The sequence below is a fragment of the Schistocerca serialis genome, chromosome 3, assembly GCF_023864345.2.
Source record: "Schistocerca serialis cubense isolate TAMUIC-IGC-003099 chromosome 3, iqSchSeri2.2, whole genome shotgun sequence".
In the NCBI taxonomy this organism is placed as follows: Eukaryota; Metazoa; Arthropoda; class Insecta; order Orthoptera; family Acrididae; genus Schistocerca; species Schistocerca serialis.
Window position 1 is genome coordinate 280,110,619 of NC_064640.1, and position 23,082 is coordinate 280,133,700.

The 23,082-nt window shown below is 42.6% G+C and overlaps 1 protein-coding gene across 2 annotated transcripts in view; it reads left to right on the plus strand.

The window, feature by feature from the left end:
- The window catches only part of LOC126470064 (plexin-A4), a 1,004,426-nt gene that overhangs the window by 880,182 nt on the left and 101,162 nt on the right, over positions 1–23,082 (plus strand). For both annotated transcript variants that reach the window (XM_050097569.1, XM_050097570.1), the window contains exon 6: positions 18,992–19,120. In XM_050097569.1, coding sequence (XP_049953526.1) covers positions 18,992–19,120 — 129 coding nt within the window. The remainder of the gene's footprint in view (positions 1–18,991; positions 19,121–23,082) is intronic.

The following is a 23,082-nucleotide window of genomic DNA, read 5'->3' on the forward strand; positions in this document are numbered from 1 at the left end:
TAACTCGGCAACGATGGAACGTATCGAATTTTTTTCTGAACAGTTATTTCGCAGCACATCGCACCCTGCAACGTCCTGGCAATTTTCTCATACTCTTTCCGACCACCCTGTATAATTTCGTGTAAAACTACGTGTGGTGTTTTGACAGATATTAATAAAAGAACTTTGAACTATACAAGAAATAATCAGTCTTGATTGCAAAAATATTGTTTAAAATATTGTATCTTAATGGTAACCCGTTCCAATGTTGACGATCATCATCATGCCATTACATATCTGAGAAATATAAATAACATTTTCCCTACAGGGAATCAAGAACAACAAAAGAAATGTGACTATAACTTCTACAGTGGAAGTTGTTATTTGCATTTCACAGATAGGTAATGGTCTGATGATGATAGTCAAGACTGAAACCGGTTACCAGCAAAATAAAAGATTTTAAAGTATTATTGCGCTCAAGGTTAATTATTTCATAAAAATTCCAATATAGATCTTTTTGCTTCGAATAATGTTATCAAAAATCACTTTGAAATACGTTAAAGTCCAGCGTACATGTGACAATACTTAAAGAAAAACGAAAGAGCTAACTATGCGAAAAGATTGCATTCTAAGAAACTGAACAGCATGCAAAATTCAAAAAAATGGTTCAAATGGCTCTGAGCACTATGGGACTTAACATCTGAGGTCATCAGTCCCCTAGAACTTAGAACTACTTAAACCTAACTAACCTAAGGACATCACACACATCCATGCCCGAGGCAGGATTCGAACCTGCGACCGTAGCGGTCGCGCGGTTCCAGACTGAAGCGCCCAGAACCGCTCGGCCACACCGGGCGGCCCATGCAAAATTAACGCTGTTATTACCTTATGGATATTTACCAAATGGGAATAAATTTTTCCACCATTTAGGTTCATCTTAAGAAAAACAAATGAAATGAGTACCGGAGGGACTTCGTCGATTTGAATAATTGCATCATCTGTATTGTGGAGATCAGCTTATACGAAATGAAGTTACTGAATTTCCCTCGTGGCCGTGTCTCCTGTGAGCTTAATTTGTACTGAAGTCTAATCAACAAATCCACTACGGCAAAGTTAGCCTTTTCGTGGGAGCAGAATGTGACGGTGTTTGAAAGTTCAGGGATTTATCTAGAACAGTGACGCTGGCGGCAAAAGCAGACTCGATTGAAAAGTTATTGCTCTTCACAATGCAATGCTCGCAGGCAGTATGTGAAACGTAAGAGTGCACCCGCGTGTGAGGAACTAGCGTGCGTCAGCCGAGTCGAAAGCAAATGGTTATACCTCAGGCGCTATTGATTTTCGCCAACCTATCAAGACAATAAGTTCTTAAACAGAGGCTTCAGTCCTTGCCATAAAAAAGTTCAGACCCCTCGAGGAGCGTTTTCTTCGAAACGACACCGGCCGTTCGTTTTTATAGCGGTGTACTGCGCGTATTCGGCGGTATCTTTCAAGCCACGTGCATCATTTTTCCGAAAGGCGGCAGTCATTCAGATTTATATCCAGGCCTCCCCGTCCTTAGGAAACCATTCCCTCACTAAATTTGTCCAAGAGAATTGTAAACGTGGCCTCAGCTCAAGTATCGGAATGAAAGAAACCGGACAAAGATTTCATTGCCGTGCTGCGTTTGCAACGTCTGCAGGGTTTCAGGTGTGCCTTAGTAAGAAAGTAAAGTGCGATATGCCACATGGTTCTATTCCAGCTCCGTTGCATTTCTTGATATGCATCAAAGATCTGCCACTAAACATTAATGATGGTTCAAACAATGTTTCTCTCTGCTGAAGACACAAGTGTTTTTAAGGAAAACTTGGAACGTAATATAAATTACGTAGCTACTAGGCTAGTCGGTAACATCAATGCATAGCTTTCAGACAGCATATTAACATTTAGTTTCTAGTAATATCTGTTCACAGCGTCAATAAATTTTTTAAATGATGTGATATTGCATGTAGCTGTTACTGTTTTTCTTTCACTGTTAACAGTTTTGACATTTGTGCCATTTTCAGGCACCTACAAAACACAATACAGCGCATTGAGAGCAATGCTATATCGGTTTAACAGTATGTACAACCAGTTTTTCAATTTGTTGACATTCATGTACTGATACGATTTTTGACAAGCAGCTAGACATTAGCCAGAGATTACAACGTAATATGCATGCACGTCAAAAAGCATCCATTCAGGCCGGCCGTTGTGGCCGAGCGGTTCTAGGCACTTCAGTCCGGAATTGCGCGACCGCTGCGGTCGCAGGTTCGAATCCTGCCTCGGGCATGGATGTATGTGATGTCCTTGGGTTAGTTAGGTTTAAGTAGTTCTAAGTTCTAGGGGACTAATGACCTCAGATGTTAAGTCCCATAGTGCTCAGAGCCATTTGAGCTTTATTTATAAAACTTTGAGTTTTCACATAAAAATTTCGGAGGCATTACTTTACAGCACATCCTCGTAGGTTTTGTTTCCCATATCAGCACTGTAGCCATTGGTTGTTGCTGTATGTTTTGGTACACGTAACTCTTCGGAAGTTTTGCGCTATTGTGAAGGGCGGTTAATGATTCAGTTGGTCACAGAGTGAAGAAAAGGCATTCTTTTGTATTGATGGGTGGCGCGAACTGTTTTGGATAATGCTATGAGTGCAGATTGGTTTCAGAAATATTCCGGATCTGTGGGTGTCATTGTCATTCTTTACCATCAAATCTAAAAAAAAGAAAGTAATTGACTAGTTCTGTAGTAAAAACAATAATTGGGTGTAACAGCTAAAAGCAACAGAACATCATTCAAAAAGATTATCGGTTAATTGCAACAAAACACAATACAGACTTTTTGTAAAAGTGAAACGTTATTGTCCCACGGTGGTACACGTTCGCGATCTTGATGTAGGCCATTTTCCCTGCCATCGCTCTTCAAATGCTGCATCATGGGGTTTGTTGTTCGCTACTTTGACTCATTCGGAAGAAACTAAAATATTCATTCAGTGAGCGTTAGACAGAAAAAATATTTGCACTAGGGTAACTTTACCTTAAGTACAGTAAAGGAAGCAGTGCACTATTCAGCAGGTTTCATTTTCAACGGCTTTCCAGCAGAACTGAAGAAAAAGAATGATAAACCCCAAATCTTCAAATCTAAGTTGAAATGTTTCTTGTGATACACTCTTCTATTTTGTGTAGGAGTTCGTCGCAGTAGTTGACAACCCTCTATGTTATGTGTTACAGTATTGTTTATTTACAATTATTCTGATAAGCATCCTGTAAACTAAAATCTAATGATAGGGAGGGTTGATTTAAGTACGTAACTATTTGTGTACAACTATATAGAAAAATGGCAAATATGACGACGGGAAGCACTGCAGCAACCGTTAGCTTCGTATTCACATGGTTTCAACGTCCGTTTTTACCAGCATGATGTCCGCCTCCGTAGCAGATGGTCAGCGTGGCTGACTACCATGGGGCTGCCCGGGTTCGATCCGTGGCCGGGTTGGAGATTTTATCCATTCGAGGACTGGGTGTTGCGTTTTGTCCTCATCATCGTTTCATCGTCGCCATCGGTGCACAAGTCGCTGAACTTAATGTCTCTGCGAGTTTTCTAATTTTTTTCTGCTGTTTTACTTACAACCACCATTCAGAGACGCGATTACTTAAAGCGGGGATGAGAACGATATTAAACTAGTGTGGCTGTCTTAGGTGGAAGACAATGAGGTATAAATTCAACTACTTTACTAGAAATATTTTTCTTTTGTGTTCATTGAGATGTTCTTTCGCGAAGTATTAGTGTTGCGTCGTAAGCCTAGCTACTTCAGTTGAGGACAGTGATCATTACATATAAAGTGTAGGGTTGTTTTGCGTCCGTGTTGTTGTTGACGGTTAAAGTCGAAGAACCGGGTGAAACCTAGTGCCAATAAATAGTCTACACCTGTTTACTAGTTTCAGATGAACAGCCGAAATTAACTTCCCCATTCGACGCCCTGATCGGCATTACGTATACACTCTCCATAAACGCCTGTGTTAAAGGGTGTCAGTGCAGGTGTTTCAGAACATACTGATAAATGTAATGATTGTAAGCGACAGACTAAAAGTGCACTCAAATTGGGACGCAAACACGTATTCACGGACAGCTCGCACCAACTATGAAACCCGAGAGTGAATGACAGCAGAGCAGCGTACGACAAGCTGAGACTTTTGGCTTAGTCCGTGTTGCATGCGCGGATGGCGCGGAAGGTAAGCCACTGTACGGGAAACGCAGGGATCTAGATTCGAGTTTCGTTTCGGCACACAGTTTTAACTACAATCGACGCAGAATGCACACTTCACATGGTAAGAGAGATCATTCTCAGTTTATCGATAAGTGAAATATTGGTCCAAGTAACTAGGGAAAACGACCGAAGAATCACAGATTGAGGGGAATCACACAGTTTTTTGAAAAACTGTAAAAAAGCAGATCTGCGGGATCCCATTTTTCTCCCACTCTTTTACAACTGTGATTTACTGACAACAGCCAGTGTGTGGTATCGTTAGAGGACAGCGACAAGCGACATAGGGAAACTTGGAAAAATATCCTCGTAGGAACGACACGAACGGATTTGGAACTACGGCCTGTGGGATTAGAAACGAAGAGTTTCACTGCCACTTCACCCTCGATGAAATGGAATGATTGAACATTTGAAAATGTGTTTGTTAAGATAGCAGTACCTTTTCTTGTCTATAAAAAGTAAAAAATTGAGATGACTCTGAACAATTTTCTAAACATATGTTAGTTCACCCATGTTTAAAGATCAGTGCCATATTTGTTAAAATGGCGCTTGAGTAATTATTGACCGGAATTTTTGTTCTAATTGCAGTTATTTTTGGTATGTTGATATTGCTGTTATTATAATAAATCTTTCTCAATGTGAGAGTTAAATAGTCTGTTTTCTGGCTGTTGTGTATGCAAGCAAAATTTACTTACAGATAGTGCCGAATGGATGTACTCAAGCTTTCATTTTATAAGCTGAAATGCCTTACGTATATTTGTTCATGTTCCAGACACATTTCACATTTTTACGTAAAGGTATCTTCCGTGGGTTTAATCTGAAATATAACAGTTTAGTTTCGTATGCGATATATACAGATTAAAAAACAGTTCATGCCATAATTCTATGTCAGTAAATTATCTCTTGCCGTTATGGTCATATGTTAGAGGTCACACAGTCACTTCATTTATACTAAAATGTAGACTTTCACGGCCGGAAATATCATGTCCATTATAATTATCCGGACTGTTATGCCGTGGTCGGTTGATGAATTCTGTGTCGATTCCCAACGTTTCGTCTCCGACTGCGGGAGACATCTTCAAGGGGGTCCGTAGCTCAATGGAAGGTCCAACACACCCACTGGCTCGCTACTGACACAGAATTCATCAACCAACCACGGCATAACAGCCCGGATAATTACAATGGACATGAGTCACTTCATTTACAAAACGTCGACTCCTTTTCACGCCACGATTTTCCTCTGAGTGCTCAAATTTTTCCACTCACTTGGGACGCTTTGTTGTTCCAGTGACCTACTGGAAGAGGTGTCAAATGGTTCAAATGGCTCTGAGCACTATGGGACTTAACATCTGTGGTCATCAGTCCCCTAGAACTTAGAACTACTTAAACCTAACTAACCTAAGGACATCACACACATCCATGCCCGAGGCAGGATTCGAACCTGCGACCGTAGCGGTCACGCGGTTCCAGACTGAAGCGCCTAGAACCGCACGGCCACACCGGCCGGCCCGAAGAGGTGTCATTTCAAACCCTAGTAGACTACTCACTGTGCTTGAACTTGCATCGCAGAAGAGCAGCAACACTGAAAGTAAACAAATTGGTTGTCCTTGTTTCTTCGAAATTTCATACAGAGGTTGAAAAATGAATATTGCAGTTGTCCAAATCAGTAGTTGTCATAAGGAAATGAAAAAAAAATTCCAGATATTTGGTGTTGAGCCGAAGGCATTCAGTTAATCTTGTCGTTCCCTGCATTTCACATGGACCACCGTTTTAACCGGAAGTGTACGAGTATGAGTGATATACGTACGACGTACGGTGTGTATTTCTAGCATTACAAATAGCTGACTTACATGAAAGAATGTATAAACACCCTGATCCTACTGAGGTGATACGGATTAGGTGTAAGGTCGACCACAACGGAAAGGTAGTGCCGACAGCCCCGCTGCACGAACGTAATTACGCTGTCAAATTACAGTGCTGGATACGGAACTGGGGACCTAAGTCGTCCGTGACGACAGCCATAAACGTGGCCAAGTTATCTCTCCCTGTGTATCTTGTGTTTCGAATCCAGCAATGCTGCCTCGTAGTTTCCTTCGTAGTTAGTTCAGAAACAAAGTATTCTGCAATGCCACGTTAAAAGAACTAAAGAACATTGCGTTTTTACGTGGTTTGGGAATTAACATTACCAAACATTTCTGTTTTGTGAGAGAATAATATATATATTGTTCGCAAAAGCGTGTAGCTGATTAACAAGTCACAAGTCCACATGGTTTCTCAGAGTGACAAATACAAATGGCTCTAAGTAGTATGGGACTTAACATCTGAGGTCATCAGTCCCCTAGACTTAGAACTACTTAAACCTAACTAACCTAAGGACACCACACACATCCATGCCCGAGGCGGGATTCAAAACTGCGACGATAGCAGCAGCGCGGTTCCGGACTGAAGCGCCTAGAACCGCTTGGCCAGACCGGTCGGCGACAAATACAAGTAAGAGTCTCTCAAAGAGTTATCGGAATCAGATGCTCTCAATACATAACGTTTAACTAGGCAACAACTCTTCTATAATGCAGGAGAGGATGGTAACTTTGAATCTGCAGCACGATTAATTGAAAAGATAATGTTTGCTCCTATAATCAGCGTCCATTTAACAAAAAGTAAGCACGCCATGAGCTTTAATTTCACCTCGCGTAAGAATATCATCGCAAGTCTGAACGCATGGTGATCGCGAGTTAACTGTGCGGAAATGTAGAATGCACTTCTGAGATAACCTCTGCATTCGCCTAATGTTCACCACGGCAAGTAATAGAAAAGATCTCTTCCGTTTTCATTACCGTTGTAGAAACGCCGAATCAGTTCACGTCAACATCAGACAAAGCCATACTTCATCCCAAATCGAACAGAACAGAACTCCAAGCAGAATAGAAACAGGAAACAGAATGACGAATGCTTATACGAACAAAGACAACATTTTAGTTCAAAAACCGCGGACGCTTCCCATTGGCTGATGGACAAACTGACCGCCAAAGACGCGAAATGCATCAGTATGGACAGTGTTTTCTCAAAGAGTTTACTTCAGCTAATCCAAGCTGACTATAGCAGAAATACGCAAAGCATTGCAAAGGTAATTTCGCGATTTGGGAAGAGCAAAAAAAAAATTGTGTAAAAAGGGAATTGCAAATTAATACGCAACTTTCAAAGTCCTAATCAACACAAGGAACGTCAAATTTATCTGAAGACGTAGTAGTGTGTTGCTTATGCCCACAATCTGTATAGATAGGCCATCAAATAGACTGATAAATATTTTGATTGCTCGGCGACGGTGACGTTTACGTTTCTGATAAGCAGATATTTTGTCAGTAAAATGGAAAATTGATAAAGTTATCTCTACTAAAGATTTACTTTTGAGATAACGAACAGCAATTTACTCTCATTGGTAAGTAAAGGTCATACGTTTTAAATATGGCAGGACTCAGACAAATTTCAATCTTGCATGTGTGATACGCCCTTTGATCTATTACAAACGATACTACTACAGATAACGGTGCTGAATGCGATATCCCTTGTGAGTAAACCGAATAACACGCTCTACTTCTGTTGATAGCCATAAGGAATATGTGCGAGCTGTTGTGGATACTTTCCAGTGTTTTGAATCCTAAGAAATCTACCTATAAGTTCAGAGACGCATTCTGGACATGTCCTCTGATGTATCAGTTCAGCCAGTAAAAGAGAGCTGCGTGAACGATTTTGTCTCTAGAGTGATTTGTCGCTTCCAGCTTCTCCCTGTCGAAAGCAGCGTATGGACCAGGAAAGAGAGTTTATTGGACCGTGCACGGAGGCATATGAACAGTAATTATGTTCTGTTGTTTGGTTTGTGAATGGAAGAAGAAATGTTGTACACTCTGATATACCCTTAATGGAGACGGGCGGTGTAAAAGTGTAAATACAAGGCACTTCTAAAGCAAGAAACGATGGGGTACAAAACATGGCTCTATGCGTTTTGCCGCGCGGGGTAGCCGCGCAGTCTTAGGTGTCTTGTCACGGTCCGCGCGGCTCCCCGTCGGAGGGTCGAGTCCTCCCTCGGGCATGGGTGTGTGTGTTACCCATAGCGTAAGTTAGGTTAAGTAGTGTGTAAGCTTAGGGACCAATGACCTAAGCAGTTTGATCCCGTAAGATCTTACCACAAATTTACAAAAAAATTTATGCGCTGATCAGCTGAGCTTGTGCCGTATCGTGCACAGATAATGTGTGTGTAAGAGTACCTCAAACCTGGAACATCAAAATTGTCTGTCTGGATATAGATGAGAATTTAAACTGAAAAAACGCATCTTTTTGAATTTGTGAAACAGCTCAGTTCACCCACATTTGCACTTCGAGTCATTGCAAATCTAGGAAAGAGAGAAATTAGTAAGTAAATATATTTTGCATATTTTCATTCAGTAATATCATGTGGAAAGTTGTTCTGGAATAACTTATCTTCTAGAAAGAAATTTTCATTGCTCAGGAACGTGCTGTAATAATAATATGTGGTTGCTGCTCACCGACGGTTATCTTGCAGGTATCTATTTAAGGCGTTAGGGACTACAACTGCAGCTTCACAGGAAGTTTATACGCTTATGATTTTTTTGTAAATAGCCCCCTGCAGTTGAAAAAGAACACTTGATGTACATAATTACAATTCCATTTGAAAACATGAGTCATTATTCCACATTACGGATGCCTTTAGCACAAAAAGGGGCGCAAAATATTGGCACCAAATTCTTTGATCACTTGCCTAGTAATATAAAATACCCGACAGACGGTAAAGTTAAATTCGAAAATTTTTTATACTTGTGACAAATGACATTCCAAGACGATTTGTGGACGTCATTCCCTCTAGACGTAAGTGTAATATAAAATATCATAGTACTGTTACATAGACCTAGAATAAAACAATATATAAGTGTAATGTCAACAGGAACTCTTGATAATGGCACATATTCCGTAACAAGCATGCCATGAACTTGTCTAACCAGCAAGAAATAAACAATTTGCAGCAAATTTTGTCAAAAGTATAAAGAAGATGCCGTATTGTGACCTTTTGCATGCGGGGCCAGCAGAGAAGAAGTTGATAAATTTCTACCTGACAACCCCTTCTATTCCGTAAAAGAATTTCTACTATTTGTATAATACATAAAAAGTGGTGGGTACGGATTACTAAGTCACATCCGTATAAAAAAAAGAAAAAACTTGTAAATGTCAGCCTCTAGCCATATTTACATGTGAATGTGCCATATGAGCGTAAAATGACTCGTTCAGCATCATTAATTGTGCAAATGATCCATGGAATATAAAACTAACTAACTAATACGGGTTTTCCTTGTTTCACAAATGTGCGTAGATGCCTGCCTCGCTCGCAATAAATTTGGAGACAGGGTTTCCCTAAGCGACGCCGGTCCCAGGAGAACGTCCATCCGGGGACCGTGGCTACGTTAGACCCTTGGAGAGAAGTCGGCTGGAGACTGATGTATTGTATCGCGACGCAATTTGTGTGTTCCATCCTCTTTACGAGGCTTATCCTTTAACTAACTAAGATGGTGCTCCTTAATTAGGGGCGTCGCAGGTGATAGAATGCTAAACGGCTGGCAAAAAAAGGAAAATAGAAAAATAAACATTGTTTTCTTATAATTATGTGTTTGCAGTACAACTACTGTCGGTCTCCATTTCAAATTAGTACCGGGTGGAGTGGCGCAGCGGTTAGCACACTGGACTCGCCTGCGGGAGGGCGACGGTTCAAACCCGCGTCCGGCCATCCTGATTTACGTTTTCCGTGATTTCCCTAAATTGCTTAAGGCAAATACCAGAATGGTTCCTTCGAAAGGGCGTGGCAGCTTTACTTCTCCATCCTTCTCCAATCCGAGCTTGTGCTCCGTCCCTAATGACCTCGCCGTCGACGGGACGTTAAACACTAATCCTCTATTTCAAATTGGTCTTTCTGTAATAAAGCTTTCCTCTTTCACAAACATAGAAAGAACCTAGAATGCGAGGGAAAGAAACAGGACGATTATTTCGCTGAATTTACTATAGCAATAAAACTTGCTCCACCTCTGTGGCTACCTTTTGATTTGTAGGCAGCGTTGTTAGTTAAAGGAATACCTTTTAGGAGCCTCCGGCGCTTTAGATTTGAGGCTACATTTCAGTGCAGAGGGAAGGAAGAGTTTGTTTAAGAAACTACACATGATTTCAACTTGTGAGACTGTGGCTGAGGTAATGAAAGAAATTTGTTTTGCCGTCTGACGGCTTTCCGCGAGTTGGCGGCTAATTATTTTCCCTGGGATCTGCGGGGCTTCCCTGCAGCGCTTTGACAACAGTCGCCTCCCTCGTTACGGCTCGCCAGCTGAAAACATCCGATTAGCCGCTTTCTTTTTGTGTTTCCAATTTCATTAGCGGCAGCCGTTAATTCGTTAAGTCGGCGGCCCGGTAGCGCCTGTTCCTTGCTGATGCTAGCCTGCCCCACGCCACACTGTTAAATAACGACTCTAATCGCTAGTGTTTACGGCTTAGCTTTTCTCCAGTTTTCCCAAATAATTTCTGCAGTGATTCACACATTCCTTCTATAAAATTGGACTAGGCGCCTGCATTCGTATTTAACTGGACTCGTCTTTGTCTTTGTCTACGGCTAAGTACTTTTTTTACTAGTTTTAATTACCTGGAGCGTTGCTCACACAGACTTATAAAGGGAAAAATATACGCAGTCTCGCTTAAGAACCAAACTGTTGCGTCAGAAGTGTATGTCTTTTTCTTTTATTGACTTACCTTAAAAAAAAAAATCAAAACCAGGCGACAGCGCGTTGCCAACCTTATTGCTGCTGTATCCTCTGTGGCATACGTCACTGGTTCAAAATGGTTCAAATGGCTCTGAGCACTATGGGACTTAACATCTGTGGTCATCAGTCCCCTAGAACTTAGAACTACTTAAACCTAACTAACCTAAGGACATCACACACATCCATGCCCGAGGCAGGATTCGAACCTGCGACCGTAGCGGTCACGCGGTTCCAGACTGAAGCGTCTAGAACCGCACGGCCACACCGGCCGGCTACGTCACTGGACACAAACAGTGGAGTACCATGCGGATACTACCCCGCTTTCCCGCACATTGTCAGAGCCACTACGTCGACCTATTATTCCTTTGCGTAGCTCTTCAGTTACCCTCTTTACGCTCAGCGGACTCTGCTATCGTACTGAAAAGGGAGAGATTAATAGACTCGCAGATCGCTCACCTACGGGGACAGCTTTTTAATACCAATAGAGTGACATTTTTACGGTCAGCAACGTTCACCAGGTTCCTTTTTTTGTGTTGTTAAAAATGGCGTCGAACGCTACCATCTCTTCTGTTACCTCCATTACACTTCCTAGAACAGAGCAGGCAAGCCACTCCTCCAAACTATAAGAATGCGATCGTTTTCCAGCTCTGTATCTACACGTTTGCCCTGCAGTTAACACTGAAGTGTTTGCCGGAGGGTTCATGGATCCACTTTCAGACTGTTCCTTGGACGTTACACTCGAATAGCAGGTGGTAAAAATGAACACACAAATCTGTCTGTGCGAGCTCTCATTTTATCACCATGGTGTTTCTCCATGTGTAGGAGGGAGTCTACAAAATGTTTTGGCATTCTGAGGAGAGAATTGGTGATTGTAATTTCGTGAAAATATCTCGCCACAACGAAGAACTCCTTGGGTTTAATGAATACCACCGGGCCGGCCGAAATAGCTGAGCGGTTCTAGGCGCTTCAGTCTGCGTGACTGTTACGGTCGCAGGTTCGAATCCTGCCTCGGGCATGGATGTGTGTGATGTCCTTAGGCTAGTTATGTTTAAGTAGTGCTAAGTTCTAGGGGATTGATGACCTCAGATGTTAAGTCCCATAGTGCTCAGGGCCATTTGAACCATTTGATTAGCATCGGAACATAGTAATAGGCATCCCTGGCGAATATCTCGCTCTGCGCGAAGTGCCAAGCGACTGCAAAAAGAGCGTGTGGCTCCTGTATATAAGAAAGGTAAAATAACGGCGTAACATCGATTTGCTGCAGAATTCTTGTACATATTCTGAGTTCAAATATATTACATGTACTTTAGACAGAAGAGCTTCTGTCCACAAATAAGCACGGATTTAGAAACCATCGCTCCTGCGAAACTCATCTTGCCCTATTCTCACCTGATATCCTGCGAACTGTAGGATGATCAAAAATAGGCTGATTTTATATTCCTAGATTTCTGGAAAGTGTTTGACACAGTGCCTCACTGCAGACTGTTAACGAAGGTATGAGCATGTGGAATAGCTTTCCAGATATATAAGTAGGTCGAAGTCTTCTTACGTGATGTGTTGTCCTCGACGGCGAGTATTCATCAGTGTCCGCGCCTGGTAGCTGAGTGGTCAGCGCGGCGGAATGTCATACCTTACGGCCTGCGTTCGATTCCCGGCTGGATCGGAGATTTTCTCCGCTCAGGAATTGGGTGTTCTGTTTTTCTTATCATCATCATTTCATCCCCATCGACACACAAGTCACCGAAGTGGCGTCAATTCGAAAGACTTGCACCAGGCGAACGGTCTACCCGACGTGAGGCCCTAGCCACACGGCATTATTATTATTATTCATCAGGGACAAGGATATCGTCTGTAGTGCCCCAGGGAAGTGTGGTAGGATCGCTCTTATTCTCTACATAGATACATGCTCTGATGGACATGATGAACAGCCATCCGCGGCTGTTTGGTAATGATGCTGTGGCGTACGGAACAGTGACGTCGTTGAGTGACTTTAGAAGGATACAGGATGACTAGACAGTTTCTATTTGGTGTGATGAATGGCAGGTTGCTCTAAATGCAGAAAAATGTAAGCTAATGCAAATTAGTAGGAAAAACAATCCCGTAATGCTCAAATACAGCATCTTGTGTTACCTCTCATGCGGCAGTATCGTGGTGTCATATTTCAACAGGACAATGCTTGACAACACATGGCACGTGTATCTGTGAACTTCCAATTTGATGTGGAGATATTCCCGTGGCCAGAAAGATCACCAGACTTGTCCGCCATAGAAGATGTGCGGGTGCAGCTCCATCCCAATGTCCTTACCCTGGATATCAAGGACCGGTTTGAACAGTTGCGGGCCAGCAAGCCCCAGAACGAGATACAACGGCTATATGACATCCTTCCCAACCGAATTAATGCTCGCATTCTGGCCAGAAGGGATGCATTGTCATAATAATAAGTGGGCTCATACTGCGAACTTCTCTGTACATTTTAATCGATTTTTTTAACCATTCACGTAACATCACACATCCTCCTAGCAGATAAAGTTTCATTTCGTTTCCTCCTGCCTTTCACTTTTTGTGTCAGGCAGTGTGTGTAAAATTGAGGACGTGGCACAAGATTTCATACAAGATGCCGAAGCCACTCGTGCAGGTAACGTAGCAACTCCGAATTTAATGGCAAGTGATCCCTCACCAGGATCCCTTCTTTGCTCCTTCATGTGCATAACCAAGTCGAAAGCTGCTTGTGGTGTCTTATGCGTGGCTAAATTAAAATAAATAATTTGTACTCTTATTCAGAGAAAAGCAATGGAGGATGTGACTGCTACATTGCCTGTTGTCTTAGAATAGATACTTACAGTTTACATGAAATATTACCTGAAGGACTCACACTGATCGTCAGTTTCCTAACTATTTTTTTAATGATTTCATAACGCCTAAGGATGTGTTAGATGACGGTCATTTTGGTTTTAGGAAAGGTAAAGGAACCATTGAGGCAGTTCATACGTTGCCTTTGATAATTTAAGCAAGAGAGATAAAGAGACATTTGTAGGATTTAGCGACCTAGAAAAAGGCTTCGACAGTATAAAATGGTATAAGATTTTCAGAATTCTCAGGAAAATAGGTGTAAACTATAGGGAAAGAGGATAATTTAGGAGTAGATATGTACAAGAATACGAGGGCAAAATAAGAATTCAAGAGCGAGAACAAAGTGTTCGGATTAGAAAGGGTATAAAATACAGATGTTGTCTTTCGCTCCCTACTGTTAAGTTTACAGCTCGAAGAAGAAATGACGGAAATAAATCACATGTTCAGGAGGTGGGTTAAAATTTAAGTTGAAAGGTCATTCATCGTAAGGTTCACTGATGATAGTGCTATCCGCAGTGAAAGCGTGGAAAAATTAAGGGGCCTACTAAATCGAACGAACAGTCTAATGAGCACATTCTGGTGACTGAGAGCAAATCGAAGAGTCAGGTAGTGAGGAGTAGTATTAAAATTGAGGACAATGAAGCAGACGCTGTGAACGAATCATCCTACCTCGGAGGTAAAATAATGCATGACGGTCGAAGTAAGGAGGACATAAAGAAGAAGACTGAGTCAGGCGAAGTGGGCGATCTTGGCCAAGAGAAGTGTATTCGTATCAGACATCGACGTAAATTTGAGGAAGAAGTTGGTGAGAATGTACGTATGGAAGGTAATTATGAAGTGTGGGAAAAGCGGAAAAAAAGAGAATCGAAGCGTTTGAGTTTGGTAATATGTAAGGATGTTGAAAATCATATGGCCTGATGAGAAATGAGGCTTTTCGCAGAATCGCCGAGGAGAGAAACATGTAAAAAGAAGCGACATCAAGAAGAGACGGTGTGATTGGACGTGTATTAAGACATCAGGAAATAACTTCCATGGTACTCGAGAGAGCTGCAGTGGAGGACAGAGATTGGAAGTCATCCAACAAGTAATTGAAGATGTTGTGTGCAAGTGCTAACCTCAGAAGAGGCTGACACCGGAGAGTAATTCGTGACGTGCCGCTTCAAACAAGTCAGGACACTAATAACAAAAAGTTACGTATCTGCCGTAGTTTACCCGGCTGCTGTGGCCGAGCGGTTCTAGGCGCTTCAGTCCGGAACCACGTGGCTGCTACGGTTGCAGATTCGAATCTTGCCTCGGGTATGGATGTGTGTGATGTCCTTAGGTTAGTTAGGTTTACGTAGCTCTATGTCTAGGCGACTGACGACCTCAGATGTTAAGTCCCGTAGTGCTTAGAGCCATTTGAACCATTTTGCCGTAATTTATGTTTTGTGTTAGTCACTGCTCTTCACTTTACCGAAAAAGTAATATACAGATGGACTAGTATTGTTTCTTTTTTTTAAAAAAAATAGCGGGGTCTTGTAAAAGGTCTAGGGGCAAAATTGAGTAATAGTCCTTAAAAAAGCTAAAAATTGATAGTTGCAGGCGGCATGGGATCATTCAAGACATTCATACTTACTTACTTCGGATCCGGGTTCAGAGAAAAGGATTCGTTCCAGCGCTGTGTCAAGCCTAGTGACTAGAGACTTGCAAAGACAGGTAGCTTTGGTTGCAGCAGTGCAGGACGTGCCTGATACCGACACCGGCGGCGTGCCGGACGAGGTGCCGTAAGCGAGTTGCAATTCTCTGTGAAGGCTACTGCCGCACCAAGGCTGCGCTCTGTCGATGCGTTCCGAGCGATTCGCGACGGACCAGTTGCAGCATTTCCCAAGCGGGAACCCTACAAGCTCTTTCACCGCGTAATTGTCGAAGAACTAGACTCTTTTACGTTAAGCGTGACAAATTTCCACATAGCGAGCAGCGGAGCCTAGGGTTGTAAACACCTAGGGCTACGCCTCTTGCGAAATCTTTATTAGCGCCAGCCGTACTCCACATACAGTAACATTCATTGCAGCAGTGAGGTCACAGTTATTCTGTGAGTACAGCTGACATTGGATGCATGCTGCATAATCGACACATCCTTCAGAACACGATTAAATGACACTAGAGTTTTAATGGTCTTTCTGTGTCCGTTCCAAGGTTTAGAATTTCTTCTGTGCTGTGCTGCATAGACAGATTTAATTCGCAAGTCGTTACGTACATCTTGGGTTAGTAACTTTATTTCCTTCCTCATTTCACGAACGACGAAGAAATAAAGTGAAGAAGTAAAGTGATAGTATTTTGCTCTTATCATTCTGTCCATTTATTACCTGCAAATCTAAATGACATCCCACAGTTGATTAAATCTGCTTCATTTCAGTTCTAACGCCAGCTTTTCGCTACAATACCTTTTTTTGTATCTTATCGGAGATTTCCGTATTAAATGCAACTAGTATGTGCAAAATTTTTCTTATTTGGGTAGCGTGCTGTAATCTTCCTCCTCTCCACTCGGTCAGCTACCCTTCATCGAGATTCAAGTAGTTCTCGAATCTTACCCACTGTACTACGAAAAAGTACAAGGTAGTTCTTAATCCACCATGTAGCACGTATATACTGCAAGCGTAGTAATTACTTGAAATGAACATCTTCAACTTGTTTTGTGACTGGCAATATGTGCAAAACAAAACAATACTTTCCTTTCAAACTAGTTAACTGTTAGTTCTCGGAACAAAAATGTGGGCAATTACCGCGTTTGTGACACCTTTCAGGGTGTTACTGTCACCCAAAAGCTTTCACCTAACTTTGGTCTAAAATAAGCATAGAATTTGCTCTCTCAGACCTTTCGGTGGTGGTGGTGGTGGTGGTGGTGGTGGTGGAATTACGAATCTCATGAATTAACATCTTCTTCACCGCCTTTTCCTGCAAAGTCGTTTAATGACACACAAATTTTTAGTTCATTTCGAAATTAATAAAACTGTAGTTTCATTTTTTTTCATATATTGCAGCACCTCAGTGGCACCGGGACATTTAATGTACGTTCAACAAACTGCTTATCAAAGAGAAATATCATGTAAGAGCGAATTTACATCGCCAAAAGACAGAAATGTTATTCGTCTCTAAACAAATTATCTGAATTTATTTCACTTGTTATATTTAGGATGCAGTTGTCAATACTTATATTGCAATGTGACTTTCGAACTAATGCAGATGTGAATGTAGCCAACCGTGCATATAATTAGGAAAGCTACCAAATATGAGAGAATTTTGGAAGTCGGCAACAGCGGGAGCACAGCCGAGATCCACGGAGCACGGAGTTAATTTAGGAAGTGCTTCTTTGACGTTTCATAAAGTCGCTCACGATGATTGCAGCAAAATCCAGTGCGCGAAGAGAGTGGGGAAAAGAGGTTGATTATAAGACGCACGCAACAGCTGAATCTCTGTCTTCAGATCACGGAAGAGATGGCCCTGCGTTAATACCTTCGGCCCTTCTTGTACTCGCCCACTCGGCCCAAACACTGTTTCCTGAAATCTCTTTAGGCAAGTACCAATTCTTTTTTATTAGGTCACGATCAATCCCATCTCGTAAATTAGTCACACTTGACGCAGTTATGCTCCTTCATTTATGTCACTATCTAAGGTATCTCTGCCGGCCGCTGTGGCCGAGCGGTTCTAGGCGCTTCAGTCCGGAACCGCGCTGCTGCTACGGTCGTAGGTTCGAATCCTGCCTCGGCCATGGATATGTGTGATGCCCGTAGGGTAGTTAGGTTTAAGTAGTTCTAAGTCTAGGGGCCTGATGACCTCAGATGTTAAGTCCCAGCATACTTAGAGCCATTAGAAACATTTTAAAGTATCTCTGTCCCTTGGAAAGCAAAACGAAAAAAGAAATAGTTCCATTTAAATGGAGAACTGATTGTTGTGAAAGGAAGTTTAGTGCTCATTTTTGCCAATAACAGACTTGTAGACATGGAGGTAGCAGAGACAATAATACAGTTCAGGGTGACGAAGACACAGGATGGAATCGGCCGGGAGCAAGTTGAAGAAACTAGTATAGCAGTCATATGAACTGCTGTAGATCAACGTGATATTCCTAGATCTTAAATCAACGCGACTGTTGGTGTGAAAATTGCGGAGCGGTACTTGAATTGATCCTTTTGGATGTCATGTCGTTGCCATCCTCTGACCAGAAGATCAGCTAACCAAATTAATTATAAGGGAACCCTCAGTCGTAAGTGGATTGGAAACCAAATTGGGTCTCGTAAACAAAGAATTTCTAGAGGAGAAAGTCATATTAACTGACGACAAAATCTTAGGATGAACCTGGGATCGAACAGCGAATCTCTCGGTGTTTATTCTCACACTTATCAGCGAAGTCATTGAAACATAAATAAGTAAGAGTAACTGGCCGGTTTTTTCAACTACGTAACTTTCAAATTAGAATGCAAATTCATAACAAATGTATCATCACTTCGCGTGAGGTTTTTGCAAGGGAGCGCTCCTTTCGCCTGAATTAGCTTATGCCACTTGCCTCGCATCTGCCCTTATCCGTACAACTGCAGTCTCTTCCGGTTCCGCACAGAACCCTATTGCCCTAGATAAAATAGCTGGCTAGCTAGCTCGCTTTGCAGGAACCAAAAGGGTGTCGTCCTCTGTCGTACGCGTCCGTCGGCAAGCGAGCACTGACGTTCATCATCATGTGTGTGTTGTGGTCTGAAGAATAAAAAAAAGTTACACCTACTATTCACCCATCCTGTTTGTATCATAGGATGACCGCTTACATACTTTCAGTAACTATATTATGATGTTGTTATAATTATGTTATTCCCGCAATGAATCTCGCTCATGTGTTTAGTCAGTGTGCTACACTACGCATAAATATTATTTTAAGCCTTCTGTGATTACTTAGTAAACTAACCTGCTTTTGACTTCTAGCGTTAGCATGTGAGTTGACGAGTACTGACGGAGTTCTCCTTCGTATTTGAATGCAACTGCATCGACTCACTCCAGCGCGCTACTTACCGAGATGGCAATGTAACTGTTTCTTGAGTGTGTTTTCGTTTGTGTGCAGGTGGTGGTGGAGAGCTCCAGCACGGCTCTGGAGTACGGAGACCTGGCCGTCGACGAGCACTCGCCGGTCAACCCAGACTTACATTTCGACGCGCAGCAGATGCACCTCTACGTAATGACCGAGAAGAAGGTAGGGACATTATTCCAGCAGCTAACGACCTCTGAAAATTTTGTGGCTACCCAACATGACTACAATAACTCTTGGGAATTTCTTACTCTTCAGTCCATTTGCATGTTGAAACTAGCATGATAGGATTCACGTAGTCGGAGGAAATGCAGACGGTGGCGTTCCTCGACGTACTGTATTATGAGGGCCGCGCTTCTTATTCTTTTTCGTTGGAGTGGATCATGGAAGAATCCCATCCTCCGTCAACCTGATTGTTTTCATGAGTACAAAACATAGCCAGAAGCAAAAGTAAGCTAAAGAGCTGAAAAATTTCGTGGACCAAATGGACACCTAACCGCGAGCGTCTAGTTAACTAGTCTGATAGTAGGAAAAACGAACAGATGACTTAGATTTGTCGGAAGGATTCTCAGAACATGCTGCGCATCTGTAAAGGAAATAGCATACAAGACCTTAGCGCCACAAATTCAAGATAAACTTGAACTAGTACGTAACATTAATCCCGGGACATAGCATTCAACTGTGGTACAATTTATGCACTCGTACAAATTAGGAAATCTGATTCCTAATTTGTACCACTTGCAGACGTTTAGAAAATTAAGCGTAGTTGTGTTTATTTTTCTGAAAATTCTCAAGCTTTAATTCAGATATCAAGAAAACATCCCGTAGTTGAGGATCGCATTGTTTAAATAATTTTGTAACTAATTGGTTAGATTATAAGCAGTAAAATCTGAAAAGTGGTACAAATTAAGCAACTCTACCCTATATCTCATGTAGAGAGCATGAGACAACAGTAAGGCAGACTAGGTTTCGTACAGAGGCATACAGATAGTCATTTTTCCCTAGCTCAGTATGTGAGTGGAATATGGAAGAAAATTGTTATGGTTACGATGTATCTTTCGCCATGCACTGTACAGTAGCTTTCAAAGTATTTATGTGGATGTGTAATTAGATGCAGCCCCTAGAGCAACATTTTCCCGTTGAAATCCATAATTACCCTTCCTATTTTTTGTGAAGGCCTTACATAGCACTGAAGTTAATAATTACCGTGTCAGGCTCTTGCAGTTACTGGAGTTGTATTTGTTGCGAAATTTTGTCGTGTTGTCCGCTGGGTTCCGGAGGAGGAACGGAGTATTACAGTAGCAACCCTACGTCTCTCCCACTGCGTAACACGTATGGGAGGAGCCAACACAGGACAGCACTGCTACGTTGCACGAGCCAACAGAGCACCGTACACGACTTGATGTGGGTCAGAGACCTGCATGCTGGCATAATGAATCACTTAGTGTCTCATACAATGTCCCAAATGCAGTTAGTGCTTTCACGTTTGTTATTACAGGAGTACACGATTACTGGTGAACGTTTAGAGCATGTTTAAATATCTGGGGGTATTATGAAGTTGGCCGAAGATGTAAAATCAGTATTAAGGAAAGTGAACGGAAGACTTAGAGTGTGTGTGTGTGTGTGTGTGTGTGTGTGTGTGTGTGTGTGTGTGTGTTTTTCCGATGGTGATGCTGCGCTCCGAGACGACAGGGCCTGTGTTCACGCAGTTCACATCACCCGGGACTGTTCTTTTGAGCACAAGGTTGATGTGTCTCAATCTCCTCTGGCCGCCACAGTCGCCAGATCTCATTGTTACTCAAACTTTGTGGGTCTGCTTTGGAGAGAAGGGTGCGTGATCTCCATCGACTTCCAGTCGTTACTTGTACTTGCCACTACTTTGCAGGAAGAATGGTATAAGATGACGCTGAAAACCATACAGGACCAGTATTTATCTATTCCGAGACTATTGGAAACTGCTTTGAATGCCCTCCCCCTCGCCGGCCGCTGTGTCCTTGCGGTTCTAGGCGCTTGAGTCCGGAACCGCGCTGCTGTTTTTCAAATGAACGTAAGGACCTCTTTTCAGAAGTGGCCAGCCTTTAAGCCGGTTGAATAGTATACTTTTCTTAAGTCTTATGCTTTTGACGTCCAAATGTTGTTTTCTTGCTGAGGCCGTGCGAGACAGCCGCACGGTCTAAGGCGCCTTTCACGATCTAAGGTGCCTTGTCACGATCTGTGCGGCTTCCCCCGTCGGAGGTTCGGGTCCTCCCTCGGGCACGAGTGTGTGTGTTGTCTGTATCGTAAATTAGTTCAAGTTAGATTAAGTAGTGTGTAGGCTTGGGGACCGATGACCTCAGCAGTTTGGTCCGTAAGACCTTCCCACAAATTTCCAATTTTCTTCTTGCTGAGGGCAATGAACAAATAATGAATTACTTGTTGTTCATTTCCCTCTTCAATTCCCTTCACGTAATCGAACATTGACACTTTGACAGAAGCCGTATCAGCTTCTCGGACTCGTGATTCAATTGCAATACGATACCACCCGTTTTCAGATTTTTAGATAGTTTTTTCATAAAACTTAGGATTCTTAGCTATCAGCAGTTTTCATTCTATAAATTTTTGGAATAAAACGAGTGTGCTTGATCGAGAGCAGCAGTATTAATTAATTGATAAAATGATTAATAGAAGTTCGTTGGCTTCCACGGCCTGTATGACTTTGAATAAACGTCCTGAAGAGCGCCACAGCATGTCAGTCGAAACGGTGGCAGTTTAGTTGCTTTAGTGTTTTACAATGATGTGGCCTGATACCCAGAATTATTTTATTTAAACTGACTCAGATTCGCGAAAACGATACGTTTATATGTCTGCTTGTTTGACTACGCCACTTCAGCTTCTACCTTGGTTCCACAGCGTCCCCGGTTGCTAATTTTTGTGGACTGGCAAGACAGCCAATCCACTAGGACGGGAGGCCGAAGGGCACGCGTTTAAGCTCACGCAGGATGGCGTAAGGTCTGGAACAGGACAAGGTCTTCATAGTAGCAAAAATAGTACGTAGCTTCTGGAATACTTAACTTTAATCCATAATTGGTGAACATCGGTCTGACGGTACATGCATCACAAGATAAATAGCAATTGATAATGGCGCCTTGCTAGGTCGTAGCAAATGACGTAGCTGAAGGCTATGCTAAACTGTCGTCTCTGCAAATGAGAGCGTATGTAGACAGTGATCCATCGCTAGCAGAGTCGGCTGTACAACTGGCGCGAGTGTTAGTGAGTCTCTCTAGACCTGCCGTGTGGCGGCGCTCGGTCTGCAATCACTGATAGTGGCGACACGCAGGTCCGACGTATACTAACGGACCGCGGCCGATTTAAAGGCTACCACCTAGCAAGTGTGGTGTCTGGCGGTGACACCACACTAATGATGAAAGCCATTGAATTGGAGCTCCCGTAACTACTATATTTTATTTTATACCAAAACCGAGATGGATTTCTGCTCTGTGTAAGTTCGCAGCCGGTGGTGGTCCTCCCGTCACTTCGACAGTGCGTGAGCTACTGAGCCGTGCAGACGACAAATCCGATCCTACTACATACACAGCTGTAATTGTTTACATTAAATCGACGAAGCGTTGGTGGCTTGGAACTCTGGGATGCGGTTAAACCTTACATATGAGCCATTTTGGACTTAACACAAGTGGATATCCCACAGTTTAGCTTAGTACAAGTGGGCTAGTTCAACTAGCCTGGATTTTTTCTTAATTTCCTACCTTAGTACAAATGGTCCAGGTCCGCCATCTTGGATTGTGACGTCAGAGGGGTGGGAGGGGAGGAGTGGTCATAAATATGACAAAAGGGGAATTAGGTCATCGAAAGTCTGCGGCGAAACTCCCCTATACCACAACTCCATGTTGGTGTTTACGGGAAGCGAAATATATAGAAACTTCCAACAGATTTTGTGTGTCGGACTAGGACTTGAACTCGGAATCGTGATGTTTGTAGTCAACGCTTTTAACAGATGTTGTAACCGGACTGATACACGCCACTACTAAGAACTCGTATCTGCTAGTACTTGTTTGGTGCATGGATAAGGCGGCACATTCGATGCACGAGCAATCCCCTGGTGTACAGCGGAAAGCTCCGTATAGAGAACA